This window comes from Sapajus apella, unplaced genomic scaffold, assembly GCF_009761245.1.
Source record: "Sapajus apella isolate SASKATOON/1434 unplaced genomic scaffold, GSC_monkey_1.0 scaffold49, whole genome shotgun sequence".
Lineage (NCBI taxonomy): Eukaryota > Metazoa > Chordata > Mammalia > Primates > Cebidae > Sapajus > Sapajus apella.
The window spans coordinates 1,579,988-1,591,516 of record NW_022436989.1 but is presented as its reverse complement, the minus strand read 5'-3'; the positions used below and the strand labels follow the sequence as shown (position 1 = coordinate 1,591,516).

The window sequence follows — 11,529 nt, the reverse complement described above, 5'->3', positions numbered from 1 at the left end:
TTTTTTTTTTTCCTTTGAGACAGAGTCTTGCTCTGTTGCCCAGGCTGGAGTTTTGGAGTGTGATGACATGATCTTGGCTCACTACAACCTCTGGCTCCCTGGCTCAAGTGATTTTCCTGCCTCAGACTCAAGGGTAGCTGGGACTAGAGGTATATGCCACCACATCCGGCTAATTTTTTGAATTTTAGTAGACACAGGGTTTCACTGTGTTAGCCAGGATGGTCTCGATCTCCTGACCTTATGATCAGCCAACCTCAGCCTCCCAAAGTGCTGGGATTACAGGCATGAGCCACCATACCTGGCCACAGTTCATATTTCAAAGAAAATATGGACACCAGAAGATAATGGAATGACCTCTTTAAATTAATGTTAGGGAGTGGGGGAGTAGCTGCGAAACTGTAGTGTTATACTCAGATAAAACAGCTCTCAGAATCAAAGGGAGAACAAATATGTGTTCATAGGAGAAATAAAAAGTAAGAGAATCCGTACTTATGACCAGCTGACCTGCTAATATCAAGACTGAAGGCATAGTTTACAAGAAGAAAAAAGAATAGTAATCCCAGAATACTGGGTCCAAATTCTGACTGCAGTTTTCTGGCTTTGTGACCTGTGGTGAGTAACTTCCTTGTGTGTTATCTTAAAATGGAAATAATCCAAGTTCCTCCTAACAAATTGTTTTCAAGTTTAAGCAAGCAGAAAGACAAGAAGCACTTCACAAAATCTAGGCCTTTGACACAAAATTAATACCTCCTAGTTGTTATTACAGGGGAAGCTTTATGAGAAAAAAAGGCCATTGGGTGGGACCTCCATATATACCCCAAGTCCCTAAAAATTATCCTAAAAGCAAAAGAAAGGCCTCAAGAAACTCACCTGTGATGTGCAGGTGGAAGGAGACCCTCTGTCCCCCGGCCTCACAGCTGTACTCCCCAGCATCTGCTTTGCCCGCCTGCTGCACCACCAGCCTCCGTGTGCAGCCTTTGACCTCCACATGCACTTTCGAGCTGGAGCTCAGCTTCTTTCCATCCTTGTACCACGTCACCTCCGTCTGGGCCTGGGCCACCTCACAGCTCAGCGTGGCGCTGGCCCCTGCCTCGGCCTGCACCTCATTATGCACCAACTGCTCCTTGGCAAACACCGCCTTGGGCTCTGAGGGTGGAGAAGGAGGGATGCACAGTCACAGACACAAATCAGGGACCAGCCCACTTCACAGGCACTGAAGCTTCAGGATTCGGTAACAGAAAACAACTGATGAAAGACATAAACCCACAGACTCAAGATGCTCTTGAATCCCAACCAGGATGAAGACAAAGGAAACCACACCTACGTTCATCAAAGAAAAAATGCCACGATGCACATTCAAAAAGAAAATCTTAAAAGCAACAGGATGAAGAAAGATATATTACCCTTAAAATGTCCACAGTAAATCTTATAGCTGATATTTCAACAGAACTATGAAACTCAGAAGATAACGGAATGACCTTAAAATGTTACAGGGGATGGGTAGCTGCTAAACTGTAATGTCATACCCAGATAAAACAGAATCAAAGGGAGAACAAATATATTTTCATATGAGGAAAAAAAGAATATATAAAACCAGCAGAGCTGCTAACATAATACTGAAGATAGAACTCTTCAGAAAGAAAGAATAATAATCCCAGAATACTGGATCCAAATCCTGACTGCAATTTTCTGGCTTTGTGAACTGTGGTGAGTTACTTCCTTGTGTGTTATCTTAAAATGGGAATAATCAGAGTTTTTCTCACAGAATTGTTTTGAAGTTTAAGCAAGCAGAAAGACAAGTAGCACTTCACAAAACCTATGCCCTTGGCACAAAATTTATACCTGCTAGATGTTATTATAGGGGAAGCTTTGTGAGAAAAGAGGCAATTAGGTGGCACCTCCAAACTAACGTCATTAAAAATTATCCTAAGGAATGTAAGAAAGGTCTCAAGAAACCCACCTGTGACGTGCAGGCGGAAGGAGACCCTCTGGCCCCCAGCCTCGCAGCTGTACTCCCCGGCGTCCGCCTGCTGCAGCACCAGCCTCCGCGTGCAGCCCGCGGCCTCCATGCGCACTTTCGAGCTGGCGCTCAGCTTCTTCCCGTCCTTGTACCACGTCACCTCCGTCTGGGCCTGGGCCACCTCGCAGCTCAGCGTGGCGCTGGCCCCCGCCTCGGCCTGCACCTCACTGCATGACACCTGGTCCTTGGCAAACACCACCTTGGGCTCTGGGGACAGAGTGGGACACACAGGGTCAGACATAGTCCAATTACTAGAACTGAATGAGGGCCCACCTTCTTGACCTCACAACTCTGACAGCGCGACCGCACGGCTGCCCTGTTCCTGGCTTTCCCAAGAAAAATAACTTGACATTTTGAAGATGCACGGGGCAGACAAAAGGTTAGTTCTCAGAATCTGAAGCCTCCCACTTAGATAATGTGGGGGGCACACGGCAGCATGTCCAGGCTTATGTACATGGCATTTGAGGTCCGGGCATGGAAAATACTGAGGCACTGTGTGTGTGATTTGTGCATGGGCATGAAACTCCTTGACCCTGAAAACAGGACGGGGAGTGGAGTGTGTGGTGTGATAAGGAATGCTGAAAACAGCGTCCTGAGAACGCAGTTCGAGTGTGTGCAAGGTCACAGGTGCCTCAGCAACCCACCTCGAATCTAGTGGGTGTCTGCAGTTAACACAAGCCCTTTGGGTCAATATTTGGTGGGTGGATGCTGGAGCACACTCTCTAGGAAGAGCCACCCCCCAACCCCGCTCAGCTGGAACTGCCCGAGCACTTCGTTCTTGGCATTCACTGCAAGCTGTAAGCTCTGCAGCTGGTGTTCCTGACGTGATCACCTTGAATTTACACGTGAAGGAGGAGAGCTCATCAATTTTTGGGGAATCCTGGTAAGGGACAGTCCTGACTCCCATCAGGAGGACGGCACGCATGCGTAAAATATCAGGAGTTAGCTTATCATGGGTCAAGAAATGACCAAAGAGCAGAAAGTATTTTTTAAAACAGAGCAGCAGCTGCTTAAGGCTACCGAGTGCCCTGCAGAGCCTGGGGCTCCACACAAGCTTATGCTCCTAATTCAGCGGGACTGCTCCTGGCTTCCTCATCAAGGAACCTTAGATGCAGGGTCATGGGGGCAGGTAGGTCAGCCGCTGCCTGAAAACAGGACACGAGCAAGGTTATTCACTAATCTTACATCGGACCACTGGGCGCTGGCAGGCTCTCTGCTGTGTCCTCTTTATCTACCAGACTGCAGTGAGTCCGACCACCTGAAAGGAATTCAGGAGATTTAACGGAGAAGGAAAAACAGAAACAAGAACAGGGAGAGGCCCCTCTCCTGCTTCGTTCCCTTCTACAGGAAATAAGGAAGATTTTTCTAGTGAGGGTAAGGGCGGATCGGAGCCTTTTCCTCCACCCTTAAAGGGACCTGCATCTTGGGCCTGTCTGGGCAACAGCGCTCCCATCCCCCTTATGGAGAGTGGAGGCTCCTAAGTGACAGCTCTTAGATAAGACCCCCGCTCAGCGAACATCGGCATGATCGGGTGACCGCGTCTCCTTCACCACACAGATGGTCACGATCGTCTACAGATCATATGGGGGCCTCCGGGAGGGAAGGAGGCGGCTGTGACCGTCCTCCTAATACGGAAGTTCTCACTTCCCACTTCCAGCACCGCCTTCCTGGCCTTGTCTTTTTTCTGTTTCCCTGGAGTATAAGGGAAAGTTGTCTGCTGCCTGCTGGCTTTCTTGCTGCCCACAGAGGCCTGGGGCAGGAGAGTTGCTAAGATGCCATGGAGTGCCCATTTAGTCACTGGCAGTCTAGGCAAGTTGCCCCTTTCTGGGTTTGTGGTGACGGAGGGATGCCAAGAGGCACAGACCAAGTCCCCGGTGGCTGCAGGCAGCTCCAGCCCAGCCCTGAGAACGCGCCTCCGTGACTGCACCCAGAAGGTGGCCCGCTGCCTGCTGTGCCACTGCTCTTCCTACATCTGCCCTTCCCTGACACCCCTCGCATGTCTCAGCTGATGAGCAATTCCTTGTTTTCCCTGGCCCCTAGGGAAAGGGCTAAGAAACCGTCTATGTGCACCCCGACCCTAATAGCCTAAGGTGGGCACAGGGGTGAGAAAATGAGCCGGGGGAGAAGCCCGCTAATGAGGGCGCTCTCCTGTAGCCATATGTTAAATGCTGACTAGGCTGGGGAGGGCGAGCTCTGCTGCTGCCGTCATCTTCAGAAGGCAGACGCAGCAGTAAGGAAAGTTTCTTTTTTATAAAACGTTTAAAAACACCGTGGCTAGGACACTTCAAAGCAGACCCTGTGCTGCATGTCTGCTCCGCCCCGAGCCGCTCTGCTTGGGGGTGGTAAAAATCATAAAAAACCCAGTATATTTTCCGTACCTTACTTAACAGGGTGGCTCGAAGTGTCAGTGGCCTGGAGGATGAGGGGGTGGTCTTCTCCCAGCCTGTGACCCTCCTCCCGCCTGCCCCCGTGCTTACACGCACGCACTTCCCACTGGTCATTAAACCCCCTCCTGCTACTTACGGCCTTCCTTCCTCTTGGGGGAAAGGCAGCAACAGGTGGCAGGCTATTAAAAAGAGAGGCTGCCTAAGGAGCCTGGAGCAGGTGGCAAGAAACGGGCCACAGCTGTGCTTTCCCAAGCTCCAGCATTCCAGCTGAAGGCTAACGCAGGAAAATGGCCAGCACCGAAGAACATTTTTTAAAGTATTTGGGTTCGGTTTTGTTTTTCTGGTTTTTTCACACACGCAAGCTAACTCAATGGGGGTTTATTATCTTGGCGACTTGCAGTCACATTCTAATGACTTTCAAGAACCAAAATATGGTAAAAAAATTACTTAAAATATCTGTCCCTTCCATGCCGTAGTTTAACAGGTAGGCTTTATCTTTTGCCATTCCTGTATTTTATATGTTATGTCCCTGTCTCATAATCCCACTAAAAACGTACAGAAGACTACAGATTTCATAGCTTCTCTTCTCATAAAGGGGCGCCAACGTTGCATCCAATGATCAAGACACGACCCTGCTGCTCCCTGCCCGACTGTTAAGCAAGGAACCATTTCGCACTCTTTCAGCTTGTGATCCTGATTGACAAGTAGCAATGGCTGACTTTATTGGTAATATCAGCTTTCATTTGCCAGCCTCTGAGCTCCTGAACTTTTTACAAACTGTGCCTGGTACATTTGTATCTACTGCTGTCTGAGCCTCTGTTTCGCACCACCACGGTCTTTACAGATGGTTCAAGACAGACTGAAAAGCCAGCTATAGTGTGGCAAGACGCCACGCAAAACTGACAACACGAAATCCAGGAACATTTTAACACTTACGCAACAGGCAGAGTTAGGTGCCCTCAGAGTGGCCTTACAAACTTTTTCTCACCAAGACATAAACATAGTTAGCGATGCTGCTGAAGCGGCACAGAGCATTACTCATTTAGATCTTGCACAGGTGAAAGGCATTACCAACGAAGCCCCACTAGCTCCACCAGGAATGAAGAGCTCCCCTGTGCCCGTCAGGCTCCTTACATCACCCATCTCTGCTCTCACTCTAGGTTACCTGGTCCCTTATCAGGAGGGAAAGCTGGAGCTGCTGCTCTGGCGCAACCACAGACGCAGTTTGCAGACTTTCCCACATTTTTCGTGAGCTCAAGCTGATCATGCTTTTCTTCATCAGAATGCTCGCGGTCTTTTTTTTTTTTTTTTTTTTTTTGGAGACGGAGTTTCGCTCTTGTTACCCAGGCTGGAGTGCAATGGCGCGATCTCGGCTCACTGCAACCTCCGCCTCCTGAGTTCAGGCAATTCTCCTGCCTCAGCCTCCTGAGTAGCTGGGATTACAGGCACGCGCCACCATGCCCAGCTGATTTTTTGTATTTTTAGTAGAGACGGGTTTTCACCGTGTTGACCAGGATGGTCTCGATCTCTTGACCTTGTGATCCACCCGCTTGCAGTCTTAAACAGTTTTATTCGACGCTTGCTCAGGCTCACATAATTATTAAAACTTGTCCTGACTGCCAATGGCATTCTCTCTCTCCTTTTTCCTTCATGCTTGGTGCCAACCCACAAGGTCTGGTGCCCAATGCTACCCGGCAAACTGGTATTACTCAGTGTCCAGCCTTTAAATGTTTAAACTTGTTCACGTTACTGTGGACACTTACACAGGTTTAATGCATGCTACCCCCTGGACTGGAGAAAAAACTAAAGATGCAATTGCTCATTTGTTTAAATCTGTTATAACTTTAGGCCTTCCACAAACTATGAAAACTGATAATGGACCTTACTATCTTAGTGCTCAATTTACATAAGCATTGCAACTTCAACACATACAAGGCAAAACTGGTATTTCCTATAACTCAACTGGTTAGGCCGTTGGTAAATAAGCTCATTAAGCTCTTAAAGTACATCTTAATAAATAAAAAAGGGGCAATACGGGGGTCTCTCCTTGAGAACAGGACTCGTAGAATCAACTGAAACAGATGGTGATGACTCGGAAGGCACCTGATGTTATCCGAGGGCAGCTAAAGAAACCGAATCAGTGAGCAACAACCAGCCTGCCGCTGCGCCAGCCCCCGCGGCTGAGGAGAACCGGTGACTTACGTATCTGGCGGTACTTGGGGAAACTTCTGAGAGTAAGACAGACATGGCTGGTGGTTCTTGTCCTTTGCGAAGTGGGATCTGCTCAAGGTCATGTTTATTGGAGTCATGTTCTGAGTCCCCGTTTTTAATGTTAGTACATGGTGGGATGCTGACCACCTTTGTCATCTGACCTACTACGGACAGGAGGTCAGTAGATGCCCCTGTCTTACCCCTTAACTGAAAATGTGAGATGGCTTCAACTTAATGACTCCTTGACTTTACTGTGTAGTAATCCCCCTCTCTGTCTTTCTACAACAGCACATGGTAAGTGTGTTACTCTCATTCCTCAGGAGCATCTGTACTATCAGCCTGAAAAAGATGCTAAGCCTGCAAATCTGACCTTGACTTCTGCTGTTACCACTAACCTCACTGAGGTCGCTAATGCCTACACAAGTGCCTGATCTTCCTAAACGCCATCCGTGTAGGGACTGGCAACACACAGTCCAGGCTGTCCGCTGGTCTCCGTGCAGACAAGTCTGCGCCGCGCCAAGGGCCCTGCTTGATAATGACACCTTACCTTATCTGCAAATCAGACTATTGGGTTTGGGAGTCCCTCCAATAATTCTATCACCTGGTCAGAGTGTGGGCTCTCAGGAACAATAAAAGGGAAATAAGCTTTAAGCCCTGCTCACACCAAATTTGGAGATTACGACTTCCCTTTCTTGAACAGGTTCTTTCACATGGTGAGTACATTACTACTGGGGGCAACTACACCCTCTCTGCACAATGGTGTTACTGAAACAGTCCTGACTTGTGCTACGCACCCTTATATACTTCTGTTTGGGCAAGGTGTTCCTAACGTAGGACAGAACCAATCCTTTGTAGTATTAAAGTCTCTTCCAGTAACTAGCACGCTACATGCTTGTCTCATCAAAACGTTACACAGTTAAACATAACCGATGTCATGATCTTCGAAGAGCATGCAGGATGGTGGCTGCCTGTAAATTTAACCTGGAGCTGGGAGGGAGATTCCACATTGCAGTTATTTAGAAAAGCATAGCTGCAAGGGGCTTATCACGACTATTTGTCTTCTCAAGGGTCCACTCTTGAGTGTGAATTAAAGAAACAACTTGAGGAATGGTCACAGCAATTACAAACAAGCACCCTTCGGCAATTACAAGCAGGCTTTCAACGGTTAAACCCAAACGCTTGGTGGTCTGGGTTAAACACACACATCTGGGTGATGGTCGCCATACGTATTCTCGCTCGTATCTGTTTGCTAGGCACCTGCAGGTGGCTCCGTGCTACCACCTGACACGTCTACAACCAGGGAAGAATGATGGCTTACCTTGCATTGGATGACCAGCATGCCCTAAGAATTAAAGAAGGGGGAGATGTGGGGGGCACACGGCAGCATGTCCAGGCTTACGTACATGGCATTTGAGGTCCAGGCATGGAAAATACTGAGACATTGTGTGTGTGATTTGTGCATGGGCATGAAACTCTTTGACCCTGAAAACAGGACGGGGAGTGGAGTGTGTGGTGTGATAAGGAATGCTGAAAACAGCGTCCTGAGAACGCATTTCGAGTGTGTGCAAGGTCACAGGTGCCTCAGCAACCCACCTCGAATGGCCATCTAGTGGGTGTCTGCAGTTAACACAAGCCCTTTGGGTCAATATTTGGTGGGTAGATGCTGGGGCACACTCTCTAGGAAGAGCCACCCCCCAACCCCGCTCAGCTGGAACTGCCTGCATACTTCGTTCTTGGCGTTCACTGCAAGCTGTAAGCTCTGCAGATAATTTTCAGACTGCCGTATGTTTCAATTCAGGCTCTGGCATTTATTTACCAGCTGTGATCTTCTAAGTATACAAACAAAGAGAAGCACAATTTGTGACCTGCACACCAATCCATGGGTGTTTTCAGGGATAATGCCTTAAGCAATACTGGCAGAATGCGCCGCAGCGCTGAGCCACACGCAGGACTGCTAATGCAGCCTACAACTTCTAGAGGGCCGATCGCCATTGGTATGATCTACCCTAGGCCTTGGGACTGGAGGTTCTCATTACTTCGGTTTCCTCACATCACCACCTCTAGCACCTATTCTGTTACTCTAGATGACACTTTCCTCTTGTGAAGTGTATCTATTGGTAGTTCTCCGAGGAAGGTTTTGTGAATGGTAAACTCTGCCAATCTACTTCCTGAAACGGTCTTTATTTCACACGCACTTCTGAATGACGGCGTAGCTGGGTACAGACGCTGACAGCTGTTTTCCCTGGCTGCTTTGGGGATTGTGCCATCGTTTCTGGGCTCCTCTGAAAAATCTGAGGAAGGGTAAAAAATCCATAGGAAGGGTAACTGTTGTTCTGTCAGTATCTTCTTCTCTCTAGTAGTTTTAAGGATCTCCTCTTGGTTTTTGGCCTTCTACAATTCACTATGATATGTCTAGCTGAGAATTTATTTTCTTTACACTTACAACGATTCCTTGTGAAATTTTAGGATTCAGGTTGCTTATCATTTCTGAAATTTTTCTACATGGTCTCTTTTACTGCATCTTTCTCATTCTCTGTAGTTTATCGTACAGGTCTTTTTTTAATTTATTTTTTAAATTCACAAGAAGTATATATTAGTCAATGTGTTTTGAAATATGTATATACTGTGGAATTGCTAAATTGTGCTAGTTAACATGTATGCATCGTTTTGTGCTGAGAACACTAAAAATCCACTCTCTTAGGCATTTTCCAGAATACAATACCTTGTCATTAACTACAGCCACCACATTGTGCGATAGATCTCCTGAACGTATTCTTCCCAGCTGAAACTTTGCACACTTTGAGCAACATCTCCATAACCTCCCTCCTCCCCAAGCCCTGGTACTCTCCTCTCCACTTCCACAAATTCAGCGTTTTTCGATTCCACGTGAGTTGTGCAGTAACTGTCTTTATGTCTTATTTCACTTAACACCCTCCAGCTTCAACCGTGTTGTTACAAGTGGCAGCTGAATCGTGTCCCCTGCATACCGTAATATACAACACACATTCTTCATCCATGCATCTGCTGTTGGACACTTAGGATGGATTTTTAAAAACCTTTTTAAAAACGTATTTGTGTCCAACATACAAAAGGTGGTGTTTTTATGTTGCAAATTTATTTTTACAAAGGAAACAATGACACATCCAGCTGCCTGCCCTTCACTAGCTCACCCTGGTGACCTGGTGGCTCTGCTGGGTCAGGCAGATGGATGGACAGCAGCAGGTGACGAGGCTCTGACACCCCCTCGTGACACAGCAGTGACCAGAACTAGCCCTCACTGCACCGCATCTGACCTCTGATTTCTCTCTTGCCCTTCAAAGCCCGGCTCGGGGACACAGATGCCAGCTGTGTCCACATCCTCCCCTCAGATCTGTTGAGCAGCCATGGAGCCCTTGCTGCTGCTAAGGTCGCCTATGCTGCGGTCCTTCAGCCCTTCCCCAGCCGTTCCTGTTTCACCATGTCATTCACACAGGCACGTCACCTACGCATCGAAGTTCTCACGGACCCCAAAACCCGACTCTAGCTTCTCCTCCTGCTCCTTAGGGCCTCTTCCTGGGTGGTCTCAGCTTCCTCAGTGTTCCACCAGGTGAGCCTCGTTACCATGGTTCCCTGCCCCCAGTGCCCAGTGCACATCCATCCTCTCCTGCCATTGAGCCCCCAGCGCCCCAGTGCACACCCATCCTCTCCTGCCATTGAGCCCCCAGTACCCAGTGCACACCAATCCTCTTCTGCTGAGCCCCCAGTGCCCAGCGCACACCATCCTCTCCTGCCATTGAGCCCCCAGTACCCAGCGCACACCCATCCTCTCCTGCCATTGAGCCCCCAGTACCCAGCGCACACCCATCCTCTCCTGCCATTGAGCCCCCAGTGCCTAGCGCACACCCATCCTCTCCTGCCATTGAGCCCCCAGTGCCCCAGTGCACACTCATCCTCTCCTCCCGTTCAGCCCCCAGTGCACACCCATCCTCTCCTGCTGTTGAGCCCTCAGTGCCCAGGGCACACCCATCCTCTCCTGCTGTTGAGCCCCCAGTACCCCAGTGCACACCCATCCTCTCCTGCCATTGAGCCCCCAGTGCCCCAGGGCACACCCATCCTCTCCTGCTGTTGAGCCCCAGGTGCCCCAGTGCACACCCATCCTCTCCTGCTGTTGAGCCCTCAGTGCCCAGGGCACACCCATCCTCTCCTGCTCTGACATGCCAGCAAATCCCAAAGCTCCCCTGTCAGCTCAGCATGGACCGAGGCCCAGCCCAGGGAGCCACTGCCTCCTGGGTGTCCTGCCCAGGCTAACACAGCACCCCCAGTGCCCCAGCACTTTCTTTCTCTGTCCTGACCCGCCTGCATGTTTTCCCCTCCGTGGATAAAAGCATTTAGGTTGTTGCTGGAGACATTGAGATCAGCCACGTTGCTAAATACAGAGAAAGCCACCCCGCCTGGCCCTGAACGATGGCCCTGGGGTTCGGTACTTCTCTGTGTAGAGTCCTAACTATCCAGTGTGGGATGGCTCGGGGCACTCCCTTGTGGGAGCTCCTTGCCGCTGCCTTTGTGGCCACTCCAGCCCCAGCTTGCACAGGACAGAAGGGCTCCTGCCTCCTGCCCCGACTCAGACCCAGCCCTGTGTCCATGCAGCTCCCCAAGCCGGCAGTGCACCTCGAACTCCTCTGCTCCTCATCCTGAACCTGCCTGGGCACCGCTCCACTGTGCTCCACCTCGTCAACAGCTCTTGAGCCCACGGCCTCCTCTCCACCCTCGGGACCACAGGCCCTCTGAGACTCACCCCTCCTCCACCCCGGGGACCACTGTCCCCCTGCAGACCCGCCCCCTCCTCCACCCCGGGGACCACTGTCCCCTGCAGACCCGCCCCCTCCTCCACCCCGGGGACCACTGTCCCCCTGCAGACCCGCCCTCTCCTCC

The 11,529-nt window shown here is 49.8% G+C and overlaps 1 protein-coding gene and 1 long non-coding RNA gene across 51 annotated transcripts in view; both read right to left on the bottom strand.

Annotated features, from left to right (window-relative positions):
* Positions 1 to 11,529, bottom strand: part of OBSCN (obscurin, cytoskeletal calmodulin and titin-interacting RhoGEF) — a 162,134-nt gene that overhangs the window by 121,341 nt on the left and 29,264 nt on the right. For 41 of the 50 annotated variants that reach the window (XM_032242118.1, XM_032242121.1, XM_032242120.1 and 38 more), the window contains exons 11-12: positions 1,961 to 2,227; positions 871 to 1,146 (exon numbers count right to left, since the gene is read on the bottom strand). In XM_032242118.1, coding sequence (XP_032098009.1) covers positions 871 to 1,146; positions 1,961 to 2,227 — 543 coding nt within the window. The remainder of the gene's footprint in view (positions 1 to 870; positions 1,147 to 1,960; positions 2,228 to 11,529) is intronic. The other 9 variants (XM_032242144.1, XM_032242162.1, XM_032242168.1 and 6 more) reach the window with 7 other exon arrangements.
* On the bottom strand, positions 4,823 to 8,110 carry LOC116525957. Its single transcript, XR_004257890.1, has 2 exons — positions 7,907 to 8,110; positions 4,823 to 5,365 (listed from the first exon to the last, which is right to left on the bottom strand). It is a non-coding gene; the product is annotated as an uncharacterized LOC116525957 (long non-coding RNA).